At 41.7% G+C, this 16,943-nt stretch overlaps 1 protein-coding gene across 2 annotated transcripts in view; it reads right to left on the bottom strand.

Annotated features, from left to right (window-relative positions):
- The window catches only part of ITGB8 (integrin subunit beta 8), a 48,209-nt gene extending 41,072 nt beyond the window's left edge, over positions 1-7,137 (bottom strand). For both annotated transcript variants that reach the window (XM_058022547.1, XM_058022555.1), the window contains exon 1: positions 6,939-7,137. In XM_058022547.1, coding sequence (XP_057878530.1) covers positions 6,939-7,068 — 130 coding nt within the window. In that variant the 5' untranslated portion in view covers positions 7,069-7,137. The remainder of the gene's footprint in view (positions 1-6,938) is intronic.
- Positions 7,138-16,943: the final 9,806 nt, after the last annotated feature.

The raw sequence follows: 16,943 nt of genomic DNA, 5'->3' as shown, positions 1-16,943 counted from the left end.
GCTATTTCAAAAATGTTACTGTTTTCTAGAATACCAAGTCTACGGTATTTGTTATTTCAGTAATGAGCTTTTCAATATTTGTCTCAGGGACAATAACCATCTTTGGAGATTTTCAATCTCCAAAGATGGTTATTGTCCCTGAGACAAATTGGTAAAAAACTTTCTGGGATTTTTTTTCATAATTAAAAACCTCAAAACCAAACCAACCTGTCTAGGAACAGACACTGTACAACATCTATTTTAGGTTTAGCCTGTTAAATTTTATAATTTGGGGGCAAAGATTACACAAAATATGGCAGTGGGCTATAAAATATATGGACTCACATACTAATTATAAGTAAACTACAGGTGCTCACAGACTGTTTGAATGCAAGCTTCTCCTTCTGCTCTTTCAAAGAAGTATTCACATTTGTGTAGGGTCTGCAGGTGCAGCTTAAATGCTCTCTTAAGGGACAGACTTCAAACGGGCAAATTCTAGGCTTTAAACAGGTAGTGGTTTATTTAATGTTCTGAAGTAATGCCACAACATTTCTAACAGCAAAATGCACTCCAACAACTTTGCTTAGCTTGGAAGAGGCTGCTTGCTGATGTCATTAGTTTTATTTAGTTACTTTGTGTCATTCGTGCCATTGTGTAAGTTGTTACAAGTTTTCTTATTTCCTGGTAGTCTTGTTTGAGGAAAAAGATGGGAACTTGGTTGATTTTGGGAAGAAGCTCCCATCTGAGAGAAGCAAGTTGTCCTCAGCACAGTACTAACCCTTTCCACCCTGCAGAGATAAGGTGGAAATAAATTGTACTCTCAAGTATAGAACAAACAGAATTCACTTAGCCTAATTCCCCTGAACATAGAGAAGGAACAGAATTTATTTTAGAAAAGGCAGCTACTGGTTTAATCAGACTTGGACTACTTTTGTGATGTCACCATACACCATGCAGCTGTATTCATAACACTGCTACAATAGCAAAACACCTAAAATACCAGTCTTCAATATTTGAACCCAATGAACTACTGCTGCTAACAACCTAACTCCCAAATCAGTGGGCAGAGAAGAGGCCTGAAGTAAAATGAAAATCAAACATGCAGGAACATCATTTGACCTGCCTAAAGGTACAGAAATTTCTTTCTCCAATAACCATAGTTAAAATATTTGTCTCAGCATCTTTTGATGACCATAAATACTTCAGACTCATTATTATTGTCACCATGGGTAAATACCAAGAAGTTACCACAGGCATATGACAATGAAGTCATGGGAAGCAGAGAAACATATAAAGAAAAAAGTCAATTATGAGCTTCGCAAAGTTTTCAATTTAGGCCAATTTAGCCTCAGCTAGAAGTTGCTTTTTTGGCAGCTTTCTAATGCTGTAAATTCTGATCATCCTGAAACACACTTTGCTCAAGGGGTTATTCTTGTTCTGCCACCAGAACAAGGGGGAATCCTGAATGGCTGGCAAGAAGCTTACTTTTCTTCTTGGAGAAAGGTTCCATTACAGTGTACAGTGAACTAATTCATTAGAGCCCCACTTCCTTCCCAAAAGTTAAACTAAATAGCCCAAGTCCATTTATGTAAACTGCCAAAAGGAAAAAAATTAATGAAGTTCAAGTACTTAGAAAAGAATAACAGACCATATCCTACTTTGTCCATCAAAAATTATGTTTGCTTAAGCAGATGAGAAAGAATTATTACATCTTTCCACTGGTTAAACAGAAGTCAGTAATTAGTAGAGGAGATACAGGAACTTTGAGAACAAGATTTTGCTGAAAAGGAGGTTGCAAGTAGAATGAGAAGCACTGAGGTGTTAAGAATTTTATTTAAACAAAACCCCAGAACAAAAAAAGTTTATTAACAAAACGGAAACTATATCCTTCTCCACTCTCTGTTTTCAGTAAATTCATCTTGAGAAGTCAAATTTATACCAAGATGTCTAGATTATCAGTTACAGCAAAAGCTCTGAATAGTTCACAGATATAAGTTTTGAAAATATAACATATGACTTTAGTGCCATTTATATATTTTAAGAACACTAAACAAACTTTAAAGGTCAGAACACCAAGCTATTCCACTCGTTCTTCTTACCCTGACAGAATTCATTAAATCCCAATCACTGCCTTAGATACACCTATCCTGAACTCAGAAAGTACACTTTTTCTATAATCAGTTTTTAAAATATACATTGTTGAAAAAAAATAATCATGTAGGTAATGCAGATTTAATTTATAAATTAAGGCTAATGTTCCTTACATCAGACCTATTCACAGAATCATAGCATAGAATCAGACTAATTTAGGTTGGAAAGGACCACTAAGATCAACCAAATACTGCCAAGTCCACCAGTAATCCTCTACATTGGTATATATCTCATGAAAAACTTGAGTTTATATGCACCTGTCTGAGGCTTCTCTTTGAGTTTTTGTCCTGAATGATTCCATCTTCATATAAGTGGGGGAACTTTTCAGAGATGAGGATAAGAAAGGCACATGTAGGCACAGGAGTACCTCCTTGAATCATAGCATCATTTAGGCTGGAAAAGATCCTTTAAATCCTCTGGTCCAACTGTTAACTGTTATTAAAAAGTCTTGATAAATATCAGCAGCCCATGTCAACTTACACAATTTCTAAATAAAATATCTTCCATTTTTCTTCTCCTATGGTAATTAGATCTAATTGTCCCAAACTCAAGACACAACATGGATAAGTCATCACAAATTCTTCACAGGGATTTGAAAACTATTACCGGTATTTAAGTGCTCTATAAAGTATAAGGTAGTTATAATGTGACATTTTAATGTCTGCTTGTGGAATGGGGGTAATTTAATGAATATTTTCTTTAGCTTCCATGAAGTTCACATTCTGACATCTTTCTGATGGTCTGGGGAAGTGAAGTAAATTAAACTTAGATTGTATGGAAAATCAAATTTATTCATTTAAGCCTCTTGACTAATGGGGTGTAATTTTTCTTTTCTCAGTTGTTGCAGTTCCAGTCCTTGAAAGTTTAAAGGCCCAAAAAGAAGCAACTGCCTCTTCAAACTGTAGAGAGTATTTCTGATGCATGCACTCTTCAGACTGCCTTGACAACTTTCCTCAGCAACAGCATATCCAAACTAACAGAGGCAACCTTTCCAGAGCACCAAGAGAATGGTTATTGCTCTTCTAGTTCATAAACTGCCCCTCTCCTCTCTTTCCCCAGCCTCATCTCAAACACCTGTAGCATGAAAACATTGTAAACACTACACATGCAATGAGTTTCATTCAACTTGTAAAAACCATAAAATAAAAAAAAACACCTTACCACAGAAGCCCCCCAGAGACATGAAATTGCAACCGATTATGAGAAGTGTACAATTTGCAAAGCAAATGTATTCATGTCATTGGCAAAATATGCTCCTTGAGCAATGTGCACATAAACAAACCTCTCCCTCACTATTACTCAGAACTGCAACTTACAGCCTGCTCAAACTGCCAGGTTGTTTTTCCCCAAATGCTGGTTTCCAAAAGGTTGGCTTTCCCAAAGATGGTCCATTAGCCCTCAGGAGCAGATCACCCAGGCAGACTCAGGAAATGGAAAATGGGTCGTCTCTTCTTCTTGCATTGTTTTAAGCCTCAGGAAATGCCAAACTGGCTCAGTGTTGGGTATTCCATATAACACAGCTTCTTCCACTGAGACTCAATAGAAAATGGGCCGCATGGGTACACAAGAGAATTAACAGACAAACGCCAATTAAAGCTATCATGATATATCTTTTATTTCAGACTTTATTGTGTGCTTGTGTGTGTGTCATGAGACATTTCTCGATCACCTCTCTTCAAAAACTTCCACGGGTGGCTTGAATAGCTTTTCTTACTCCTTTGAGAAGTAACACGAGTAATGGTTTATAAAACTTTCTTACTAGAGGGGTCACATGGAAATCTGATGTGACCAGACTGGCGAAGCACCAAAGACCTTGATGGGAGAAAATTAATGAATCAGAAGTCATGCAATCGGCATAAATCAATTAACAACTGACCCCTTCATGATCACAGATCCCCCACTTTCCCCAGTGGTCTTTCCAAATCACACTTTCAAGAAGACTGAAAATACAGACATTTAAAGTTGGTATATTAAAGAGACCTGTCAAACACGATTATCTAGGAGAATTGCTGCGTGACTGTTCCCCAACTTTTAGTTCAGACATAAGATTTTCATTCCATCCCATTCCTCTTTGCACATCACAAGTACACTCTGTTTATTTGAGCTTCATAGAGGAATAACTCCCTGGGTATTTTGGAAAGCACCAAATACCTTCATTTTCATATTTTAATATTAATTATAACTGGTTTTGGGACACTGTGGAGATTTGAACTAATGTCATCTATTAACCCTGACCAATCAGTCATTCTTCAGTACTTGAACCCCACATAACCCCTGTGCTTATACAGCAGGTAAAAAATAAGAGTTTCAGCAGTTGGTTTCTGAACAAGGCAAGGGAACTGTCTTCACTGAAGTAAGCACTTACTAACTGGTTAGCACAATGCATACACATGCTTTTGCTGCAGAATCCAGCTTTTATTCAGTTCACTGGTTTACACCTTTAGGAGTTTGTCAGGTTTAATGCTCCAACATAAATGCACAGATCTGTAGAAATCCCTACAGAACTAGCTTGATTCTTAGGTCAGGTATTTGTTATAATTGGCTTACTGAACTGCAAATTTCCTTTTGGTGAGACTTATTGAACAAGGGGCTCTTTGTAGAAGGCAGCAACGCTACTCTTTTTATCTGAGCTTACAGGATCTGTAATTTGGGAATTGCAAATTTACAGCATTGTGAGATTTCCTTTTGCACTCATTATACCTTCAAACCCTGCACCAAATTCTACCTTTACTTATCCCCAAGCAATGACTCTCATCTCAAACTGCAGTTTGCAGAACAAATACCTCAGGTAGTATAAAGCTCTCAATTTTTCAATTAAAGAGCCACAAATGCTCCAAAAAGAATTAAATAAATTTGAGTTCCATGTAAACTTCATATTAATTCCAGTCTCTTTTAGAACTGGAGATTCAGTGCAACAGATATGCAGGTTCTGCCAACTCTGCACATAAATAAACTGGACTTGCTGATGGCACAGGAACAGCATGATGCTTTTCTCCATGCCCAGCACTGTCGATGCAGAAGCAGAGAGGAGTGGCTGCTTGAACAAAGCCATGCTGCCAAATATCTGTACATGGAGCTGCTGCCCAGTCTCTCTCAAAGCAGCCTGCAGACATTCAAAGAATCCAGGTGGTGCTGCACTGGCTACCACAGCCAAATGTAAAAAATCACAAATAACATTAATAATAACAAAAAATTTCACGTGTTCATTCACAGAAAAACAAAACAAAACACTCTTCTTGCTTCAACTGCGGCTGTAGCCTGTAAAGTGATTATGTATGAAGGAAAGAATTCAGTGTGCTTTCAGCTTTCATGAATTAGCAGAGGTTTCAAATGAAAAGGAAAAAACAAGGTCTATGTGAGTTACAGCCTGCCCAATCTGAGAGCTGTTGTCACAATAAACACATAACCCATGACGCATTGCCCATATATATTTTCACTATGAAGCACAACAAAGACAGCAAGCATCTTTTGGCACAAAAGCCCCATGCACAACCTCCCCCCTGTGGCATTCTGTTCTGATGCATTATTTGCACTAGTGTGTACCCAGGAACTACACTCATGAGCAAGCACAACACTGCATTCAGGCACAGAACCATCCTCTTCATAAAGTTTCAATTAGCCTTTCAACTCAATTGCACTGTATAAAAAAAAAATCTGGGATACTACACACGAGATGTCATGTTTCATAAGAAATTTAATAATATATTTTATTTTTCCTATTGACATTTAGTTTGGTTCTGAATTCAAAGTACGAAGCCAAAAAAGTAAAATAAATTATCCTATGAAAGTTAACAAATTATTCCATTGTTTTTAATAGCAATGGGCAAATCCTACTGAATTAGGCATGAATTTGTCACATATGCGATGAAGAACTTAAGACTAATACATTGTTCCCATTGTAAATCTTAGTTTCAGAGGTTACATGTTAACATTTTAAATCAGCTCCAGGCTTAAACTGGGAAATGCCAATTATTCCACAAGCAGAAAAACATACAGAAAGATGATTGACAATCAGATCTACTTTTATGATCACTGCTAGCTAAATAAAATCCTTTATGAAATACTAGACTAACCTGCTTGCTCTGTCAACTGCTGCACTATCTAAGGTGCATTTGCACAAACCCCCCTCAGCCTGCACACATTAAAACTTATGCTGGGGGCTTTGAGAAGCAATTCCACAACGCGAGGGGTTACCCACATTTACCAGAGCCTTTTTCACCCGAGAACCATAGCTCCCGGGAAACTGTCAACACGCACGTTATCCCAAGGTAAACAGAAGACAATCTTCTCGTAGCTCTATCCCTATTTAACCCTGCCATTGCATGCCATAGAAACGACGTAAAAACAAAGTGTTGCCATCCCCAAGAACTGTCCATCCCTAGCTCGGTTCCCCGGGCGGGCGCGGGTGCCGCTTCACGGAGTGTTGCGGAGGGTGCACTTCAGGACCCGCAGCACCCCGGAGTGCGATAGTCCCGCCGGCTTCCCGGGAGCTACCACGGCTCCCCAAAGGCGGGACGGCCCCGGCGTGGGCAGTTCAATCCTGGGCTGGCCCCGGCCGTGCGAGGCTTGGTCAGGAGCCGCTCCAGCCCGGCTCTCCCTGCAGGTACCGTCCGCCCTCCAGCTCGGCCCGCCCGGCCGGCGAGTGCCGGTGGCGTCGGGCGACCCCAGCTGTCAGCGCTGCGCCCCAAGGCAGCCGCCGGGCCCGGGCAAGCCCCCCGCCCCCGCACGACCCCGCGCCAGAACCGAACCCAGCCACAGCCCCAACCAGCCGGGGCACGGCGAGCAGCCCCAGGCGCTCGGACACTTACAGCGCTGGCAGAGTCCCGGCACGGCCGCCAGCAGCCGGGCCGCCCCAAGGAAGGCTCCGGGGCCGCGCTGGCACCTGGGCACGGAGACGATCCCCGCGGTGAGGCACGCCAGCAGCGGCACCCACATCATGCGCCGCGGCCGGCACTGCTCCCGCTCCCTCTTCTCGGGGCCGTGTCTCGGCGCCGCGGCGCGCTCAGTCCCGGCCCCCGCGGGGGCGGCGGCGGCGGGGCCGGGGGAGGGGCGGCGGCGGGCCCGGCACAGGTAGGGCGCTCGCAGGGGCGGGCGGGGGCCGCCGCATCTCGGGGGCAGCGCCTGCCGCGCCCCCGCGCCCCGCCAGGACCGGCCCTCCCCCGGCGGCAGAGGGGCCCCGGCCGAGCGCGGAGCTTGGCTCCCTCCATCCGCCTCCAGCCCGGCGGGCCAGGGGCGCCTCGCCGCCCGCGCTGCCTGGGGGGCGCGGGGAGGCTCCTGGCACCGCGCGGGGAGCGGCGGCGGCGGCTCCGCACCTCCCTCGGGCGGAGAGGGCGGCTGCCGGGGGGGGCGGAGACGGCCGCCCCCTGCCCGCCCCCGCCGGGGCCAGGTGGGCGCTGCCCGCCGCCGTCTCCAGCCGCCGCCGGGGCCGCCTCTCCGCGCCGGGGGGACGGGGTCTGCTGAGGACGGGGAGGGGAGGGCCGGAGACCGCGGCCGGCGGCGCTGCGCGGCGCTGTCCGGCCCCAGCGCGGAGGGTGCGCGCCGGGCCCGCAGCTCCCCGCAGGTTGCCAGGAGACGGCAGCGGGGCAGGTTCCGCGGGCGGGAATGCGGGGGCGGGCCCGGCGGTGAAGTCACTGCGCCCGCCCGCGCCTTTGTTTGGCGCCGGCTTCGGTCGAGGCTCCCCGAGCTCGGCACGGCCGCTGCCCCCGGGCGGGGAGGCGGGCGAAGGCCGCGGGCAGAGCGCTGCGCCGCCGGCCCCCGCCGCACTTCGCCCGCCGCCGTGGCCCTGTGGCAGCCGCTCCGCCCCGCTCCGCCGGCTGGGCCGGCCTTCGCTCCTTGTGACCCCACCGCCCCTTGCTTGTGCGACCCTCGCCGTCAGCACCTCCGTAACCCGCGGCGCTGCCCACCGGCCCCAGGAGCGCCGCCGTTTCCCCCGGGCCCTCCCGCTGGCACCAGCACGCCGGCCCCTGGTGCGGCCGGCAAAACTTCACTACCTAAAACCGCCTCCCCTGCTTTACCGCCCTCCCCGAATGATTTCTGCCCGGAGTTTCCACCCCTCCGGGCGCAGTGGGAGTAACGCAAAGGTTAACCGTGTGCGGAAAGTACCGCGCCGTGCGGGCCAGGAAAGCCCCACCGGGTCAAGGTGCGACCTCGGCCGCCGCCCCGCCCGGCCCCGCTCCGCTCCCCGGAGGAGCTCCCTGCATCTCCGCCCCTGTGCTCCTCTGCAGGGCTCCGCTCCCCGCGGAGGCTCTGGGTGGTGGAGGCGTTTTGCCGGCAGGTAAAACCCACCTGGGCACCTCGCCCTGTCACACGCCGGTGGCCGGGCCCCCGCCCGGCGGCGTTACGGGGTATGTGTGCCGACCTCGGGTCTCTGAGGGCCAGCCTTAATTCATGATGCCGGCAGCAGATGACAGTGCACGCAGGATCCTAAAAGGATCTCTGCGCTGCATCCAAGTCTGCCTATGCGGGGTACAACGTTAATAAATCCTGCAAATGCAACCAGTGTAAATAATGTGCTGTTTCACTGTCTTTACGAATGAAGGGCTGCGGAAGCCTTTTCAGATCCTGTGCTAAGCCTTGCGAAGCTATGAATAGTTTAGCATCTGAATGTCAGAGGTCAGAAACTGAACACGGTAGGTTTGTTCTAGAGTGCTGAGGAAGAGCTGGCAATGTAGCAATCTCGTGGTCCCACTCTTGGGAGTTTTTAAATGATGTATCATGTTTTTTGCTTCATTTTGGAAAAATTCCCCATTTCAGACATCTGACTATCATTCCTTGAGTGGTCACAGCCCAAATGGGGATATGGGATGTGAGAAAGCCATATGCAATGACATTCAGAAAGAAATGAAGCATCTACAGGACTTCAAAGATTGTGACATTCTTAACCTAAAAGCCCTATGATTTCAGAGGTCACAGTCTCAAACGCTATAGGTGGAGAGCTACATGTCCCTTGAGAACTCAGTTGGGTGCTATTTGAAATGGGATACACTGGTGATGGGTGAAATAAACTCAATTTACTCCTCTTGGGTACTGTAGTGTCTAGTTTATAGATCATGATGTTGCAAGTTTATGGTGATTCAAATGTATCTGGAAAAAAAAGGATTCAGATGATACATCAAGAAATTCAAGGAAATATCTTTAAAAAAATACCATCAGAAGCAAAAGTGTCTGAAACTGGAATCTCTCTATTTTGGATTTTTCACCTGCATAGTTCTAAGTAGTGCTGATGGGAGGAATGATAGAGATGATATCCCATACAGATACATTGTGTATGAAACTATTTATTAGAATGTAAATTATCATAAGCAGCATAAAAAAAAATGACTATGTCCTCAATAGCATGAATTATCTTCTGAGTTTCTAAGCAAAGGCTGTTCATCATACATGTAGGAATCAGTCATTACATGCACTACTCCTTATGAGAACATCATGCAAAGATTTGGTATTCCGGGCAGAAAGACAATACCTGCAGTTTAATGTGGAAGAATAAACATGGATAGTTTTCATAAAAATCTGATAATAAGGTTACCAAAATGAAACTACTCTGGTCATTAACTTAAACCCTGAAAACATAACGAAAAGGATGCCAATGTTGGGTGAAAACTATGCACTTTGAATAACATCACCAATAAAAGAGCTAAGAACTGAAGATACAAATAGTTTAGGCCTCAATGTCTAGAGGCTGCTGTAAGAGTTTAAAGCATAGTCTACTGCTTTATGTGAAATGCCCTATTTCTTTAGCTTCATTCTTCTCATGGTGAAATCCAAGGACTTAAAAACATTTACCTTGCAGTGATAGTATCTTTGAATATATTGTTATTTCGACAGTGTTTATAATGCAATAATATAATTAGGCAGGAGTTTTGAATAATAATTCTAGGCTTGCAAGTGGAGAAACGGAGTCATCCAAGGTCACATATGAGAGTATGTAACTCTTAAACTCCTGTAACAAGGAATTTAAAGCAACTGGAAATGGATTTAGAGTCTCACTCCATTGTCCTATCCACAGGGCTGTGAAATCTTGAAGCAATGTTTGTGGAATCTCTGCCCTTGGAGAGAGTTGAAACGTAGCTGAACGTGTTCCCAAGCAGACTGAACTAATTGAACCTGTTTTGAGCAGAGGGATGGTTGGGCCTCAGGGGGCTTTTTCCGAACTAAGTTATTCTACATATTTTTGTGGTGGAAACTGTGTTATTATATTACATGTATCCCAAATTTCTTGAAGTGTTATAACTGTGGCTTTTTTCCAGTATTTACATTTGCTTTATTGAAACAAAATGCAATTGTCTATCACATTGTTGGTGAATAGTCTCTCTTTTCAGGAAACAGCTTTGAAAATATTGCATCTGCAATGAATGTTAACTAGAGCTGGTCAAAAACCCCAAAACTTTTCTTACAAAAACCATGTTCCTTTTTTGGTTGAATGTTTCCAACCATCTTTAATGTGCCATTTCTTGGGGGGGAGTCCAAACCAGGACTGCAAAGGGAAGATTTATGGTATTTTTCAACTAGTATCAAAGCTTTTTTAAAATGAAAAGTATTATTTATTCAATCTTGTGATTTCTTACGTTATTATGGAATCTTAGATACAATTAAAATCCCCATAAAAAGCATTTTGGTATTGTTAAATTAATTCTACTTTCCTCCAACTTCCCTATTTTAATAGTATAAAATCCTGCAAGAGTATAGTAATTGTTTTGGACTTGTTGGTTTCGCTCAATCCCACTGACATGCAAATTTGAATTTTTTTGCAGTATAACTAACAAAAAGAATCATATGCTTGTCTGTCAGATACAATTGCATTTGCTATCATAACTTGTGTTCATTTCTTTATACAATATTTGAATCTAAAACTGCATCTGTTTCATATAAAAAGGTCAGTATATTGTGAAAATCCATTATATTTCATCAACTAAAAATGATGGAATAATTCAAAATCTATGACTATTCCCAAAAAACCAGTTGCCAAGAAGGCCTTTTCCTCAGAAGTGCAGACTATGAACAATCCACTTATGCTGTCTATTATATACAGAAAAATTCTACATTTAATTCCAGCTGCCTAATGCAGTACACAATTTTTTTAACAAAATGTGCTTTTATTTTCTAATTCTGAAAAAGCAAATGTGATGAAAAATGTGATGCATTTCCTTATAAGATATTAAAACTGTGCACATTGTTTTTAGTTTCTAGCCTCAGTTCTGGTAAGAGCTGGCAATGTCAGTTTCCAAACTAGAAAAATCTTTACTCCCCAAAATAGTATTTTTCATTATTTTTTTTCATTAATACCTACCTTAGTTACTAACCCATGCTACTGAACTTCCTGAAGTATATGGCACAAAGAGAAAATGGTCAATTTTACTGTAAAACAGTAATCCACATGTCCAACAATCTATTTAATTTGTTGTGAAGGCTTACTTTGATTTCAGGTGGACATTTTATGTGAATTTACAAACCTTACTTAGGTTTGCAACTTCAGTAGGCCTGCATGAAACTATCTGGCAGCATCTGAACCAATACCTTTTTTGCATTTACCCTCTCAGTGTTAACAGTTTGGTCAATGTTATGCAGATACAGGTGGAATTCCACTTTTTATTTTCCATATACTCAGCCTGGTGACTTATGCATACTGCATCTAAATGTTGTTGTTTTTCATAATATATTTGGAAAACTTTAACTATAAAATTATTTTCTTTTCTGGCTTATGTGGCAAAAATTTCTCCTTCCTGCTTTTCTGAGAACATTACTTGCAATACCATACTGGTACACTTTTCTTCCTTGTTTATATAACCAACTGAATTGTAATTTTTTAAATATTAAAAATAGAGTATGTAATCCTCCTGAAATCCCAGAGCATGATTTTGTATACTTCAGTGCTTCTGACAAGTCCAGTGAAGAAGACTGTGTTATAGGACAATAAACCTGAGATATTTCGGACTATTCAAGAAAAAAAAAAAAAAAAAGCCAGTGCACATGGGTTCTCGACAGAAATGGTCAGCAAGCAGTTGAGACAGAAAGAGCAGTTGTTTCACAGGTGAGAAGGTATCATTCTGTTTAGGATTTACTAGGTTAAACTCAATGCTTTAAGTTCTACACATTAATTTCCAAAGAGATCTGTAGTGCAGGCAGCTGATCTGTATATTGGCTCGGTGGGGAGGCTCATAAAGGTGTCCCTGTCTTCTGTTTAAGAAAGAATAGGGTGAGTTTTCTAGACACAAGAAAGCATAAGAAATTATCTATGTAGTCCCTCTAGAATACTTAAGACCATAAAAATATGTATTGTAACAAGTGGTCAAAGCTGAAGTTGTTTATTGAAATGGTCTAAAAATCTCTTTCTGGAAGTAATTACTAAAAACCCCAGTAGTATATTTAGCTGAACAGATGTATTCTGAAAGAAGAACATTTCAGATGTTGTCACATGAAGAGTTTTAAAGAATATTGTTTCACTAAGATTTTTTGGTATTTCCACTATGCATTTTTATGTGTCTGAACTGATACTTTAGACAGTGTTTTCTTTTGACAAATACACTGTTTTGAGAGTCCTTCTGACTTCAGAGAGGTGAGGTCCCCTGTGGTCTGTCTTTGGAGTATAAAATTTACCTGGGATTCTTCTGTATGCTGTCATTAATACTTTCCAGATATTACTTCATGAACTTACAAGCACCATGGCTTGATTTCTGAAAGGAACAAACAGAAGAACAGTAGGCTAGATGAGTTATTTCATTAGCCTTATTTCAGTGAGACTTTGGCCTGAAGGACTGAAGACCTGACCCTTTGTTACTAATCTGTGTGCCATTTTCCTGTTTGCCTTCAGTGACTAACAGAGAAAAAAGAGCATATTGTTTTAATTAGCTTTATATTCACAAAGGACTGCAGCCCACCCAAAAACAGTCATAGCATCTTTAAAGCTATGTTGTTTTCTAGCTCCATGGAGGATAGGTGAAGACCAGGTTTCATATTGATAGATGTAGGTATAGATCCACAGACAGAGTCAACTGAACTCTGAAAACACACATTTCACAGAATACTTTGTGACATGCACAAATAGCACTTTTATTTATACAGAGGAACAACAGCCACTGTGAAGTTTAGCAAGTCACACACTTTTTTTTGTTATTGTTGTTATTATTGCAAGGTCAAACTGTCCACAGAACATTGGCACTCCGTGTGTTTATTTTACCTCCACCCATTTCCTTCTGTTCTTGTTACCTGTCTCCTACTTTTCCCTCTGCTACTTGAAAAAGGTATGTAATCTCCACTTAGTGCTGAGAGCCAACATAGGTGCCCATGAAGTCACTGTATTACACTTCAGGTGTTTTAATTTTCTTCTTCCTCAATTTTTTTTCCTCTTTTAATTTATTTTCTCATTGAAGACTACTACTCCCATTCTGCCTTCTTCCTCATCTGCATTAAAAAGTTTTTATTTTTTCTTCTCACCCTCCCTCCACTCAGTCACTTTGAATGGATCCTCAGATACTTACAGGCCTCTTGCTTTCCCCACCTACTCCTCGGTGTCTCACTTCCCTAACAGAGTCCCAAGGTCCTGATTGCTGCTGCTGCTGCAGCTATCTCAAGCAGCTTTGCATCTTCTTCCTCATACTCCTTCCACAACAATTTTACCCTTTTCTGTACCCTGGATTTAAGACCTTGGGTTACCAAATGTCCATATGAAATATTTTGTAATAGTACAGTAGGCCTGACATTTTTGGAAGTTTTCAGAGAAAATTCCCACATTTGCCCCTGACAACCATTAGCTCACTTGTTATTTCCCAGAGGTTTCCTATGTTATGTATTACTAGGAACTGGTAGAAAGTAGGTAGAATACAGTAGATAGTAAGTAGGAAATATTTCTTGGGACTTCTGAAAGTTCCTCCTGAGAAACTTTGGAGGAAATTAGGTGTTAGAGGTTGAAAGGGAAAGTTAAGATATGGTTCATAAACAGCATTGGTGCTGTTTAACAGAAATTAAAGTTCATTTCTAGCTCTGAATAACCTGTATGGATGAAGCTCGAAAGTGTCATACAGTTGAAAAGCAGAAGTTTGTAATTGGGTGATTGATGAGTGAAAATCGTTTCTCCTGCCCATAGCTAAGCTGCTGCATTGAGCAGTGGCCGATGAATGGAAAAATCCCACAGGCAAACTCTGTGTGGGGGCAAGTAGGAGAAATGGAGAATATGGACAGGAGGTGGGTGGTTTTCCAGAATTATCAAAGGTTCTGAACATATCAAAGGTAGAATTTCGTCTGATTTTGTCCTCAGTCTTGAAACATGGTGTGCACATTGCAGCCTGTGCATGGTGTTTACCTGCATATCCTCTCTCCTCTCTCACCAGCTTTAGACTCATTGCTAAAATGACAACTAAAATAAATTGAGAAATATTTAGGTGCAAAATCAGGAAAGAATGGAGGCAGATGGGGACATTTAGAAATAGTAAGAAAACGTTGCATATTAATGTTTGTAATTGTTTCAAATATGTGTCTGCGTATATATCTTCTCACCTCTTATATCCTGCTTATCCTCAGGTGATTCATTTCGGCAATGTTTTCATTTTGGCATAAGAGCATGTGTATTTGGGCAGCACCTCACACAAACTCATCCCTTCTTCTGAAAGATATCTCTACTTCTGAAATTTTTTTTATTCATATCAGTGAGTCTTCTCTAGTCTAATTCCAGGATCCAGTGGAACTGTAGTTATTGGTTTTACTGCTCATACTTTAAGCTAAAATAAAGATTCTTTTAAAAATAATATATAAGTAACTCTTGAAATTAGTTGGCTGTAGAAATTTGTAGGATTTAAAAATAAATGAAATATTTATATGAATTGTATGTGCTTTTACATTAGCCAGGATAAAAGTTCATAACAAAAGTAACCTTTTGTACCTCAGAACAAGAACTGGTCACTTTCTAAGGCTGCACAGAAATTTCCCCTGCAGCCACACCATTACATGTTCCTTTAAAGATGATTTCCACCTTTGCTGAAGCATCTGGTACCAGCTGTGACTGAAGTCAGATAAGACATGAGGGGGACTATGGGATTAATATATTGCTAAGGAGCAGAGAATTTTTTGGGGACAGACAGTTCTAACCTGAGTTGGGGCTGTCAGGAGTAATTGAATTGTTCAGTATATAAGGTCAGTATGAACTGAGGATGAAAATTAAGGCCACACTGTTAGCATGTACTTGAATAGAGTACACAGCTACCTTAGGATTTGCCACAGCGTATATTTTTATTATAAGTGGAAAGCATTTTACAAAATTAAGTTACAGCTAGGATAATTATTTTTTCATTAAAATTTAGCTAATGTGATATTGTACCAGCAAATAATCCTCATGTGACATGACACACTAATGATCACTGGAAGGTGAGGGGAAATAGAGATTGCAGAGTAATTTAGTGATTCTAACTGTGTTTGAAGAAAAATGTTTCTGATAAAACTTCTTCTTTGGCACCATTTTCCATCATGGCTGGTCTTGAATTCAAGGCTCAATGGTTGTATGAGAGACAGACTATAAATGAAACAGAAGCATTAATGTTAAATTTCTGGGTGAAGTCATAGCCTGGGCAACACAGAAGGTCAGAAAAGATTGCCATTACAATTCCTTCTTGATTTAAATCCTATCAATCTTCTAAGTGTCCACACTCCTACAGATGATTAACAGAACTATATGACTTGGCTTTGGAAGAAAAAACAGAACACATGAAGTTAATCTGCAGATGTGTCCTGGCTGACTCTGAAATTGGCAAAGATTACATTACATCCAATTAAACTAAAACTGCACCTTGCTGAACAGAAAAATACAGGTACCAAACCAAAATAAAGGACAGAACAGCCAGCACCTTAGGCAGTGTGAGAGGATACCAGGGACATGCTCCTTGCCTTACAAGCTATCCTAACACCTGCCATGGGAGGTTATGATTGCAAAAGGTGTGATCCAGGTAATAACCTCAAATATAACTGTGCCTGCCACAGATGACACAGACACATGGACCACTCAAAAGGACATAAGAGGATGACTAGATCTTTAACCTTAGCTATTAACTGTCCTCCATGGAATACTGCAAATACACAATGATCACAGCTTGGAAATGCACAGTTATGAGTTTACTGTTTACTTGTGTGTTTTCATTTTTACAATGGAGGCCAAGATAACACTGTCCCTAAGCTTCTTCCCATGTGTGGGTGGAAACCACTAGTTCTCTGTAGATTCTTGGTTTATTTTTCAGAGCATCGTTGTCCCTTTGTCAGTCCTCGTTCCTGTAAGAACATGAGAGGTATCATTCCTGTAAGGGGAGTGGATGAACCAAAAATAAAACAGATCAGTTTCTGTGGAAAGTCAAAATAGAGTTTGATGTGTAAATAAGGATTAAACTTCAAAAAACGGTATGTAGTTTCTGTGCTAGTTTTACATTTTTTCTTGCTGGCCACATCACCTCAGAGCACCCATTTTCATTCAGATCCGCACCCAATATTCTAAAGTCTAACAAAAAAAAAAAAAAAAAAAAAAAAAAAGAAGGAAACAAAAGAAAGGAAAAAAGCAAAAATCCCTTCATATAAGGACCAAAGTGTAACATTTACCATGGAAGTTACAGGTTCTAGATAGTTTAAAAAAAGATTTCCCAACAAATGATTTAATGATTTAATCAGTGTAAAAATGATAGATAATTGAAAATTTAAACTTTATAATAGTTTTAAAAACCTCTGAAAAAAGTCAGTACTGCCCAGCTACTACAGACACTGTGAATAAGGAACAGTGATTTTGAGTTAATTGATGACAATCAGATAGTTGTACTTAGCTAAAGAATTGAGGCATAATTCTGCTT

This window comes from Melospiza georgiana, chromosome 1 (genome assembly GCF_028018845.1).
Source record: "Melospiza georgiana isolate bMelGeo1 chromosome 1, bMelGeo1.pri, whole genome shotgun sequence".
In the NCBI taxonomy this organism is placed as follows: domain Eukaryota; kingdom Metazoa; phylum Chordata; class Aves; order Passeriformes; family Passerellidae; genus Melospiza; species Melospiza georgiana.
Note: the sequence above shows the minus strand (reverse complement) of the source record. Positions and strands in the feature narration are given on the sequence as shown.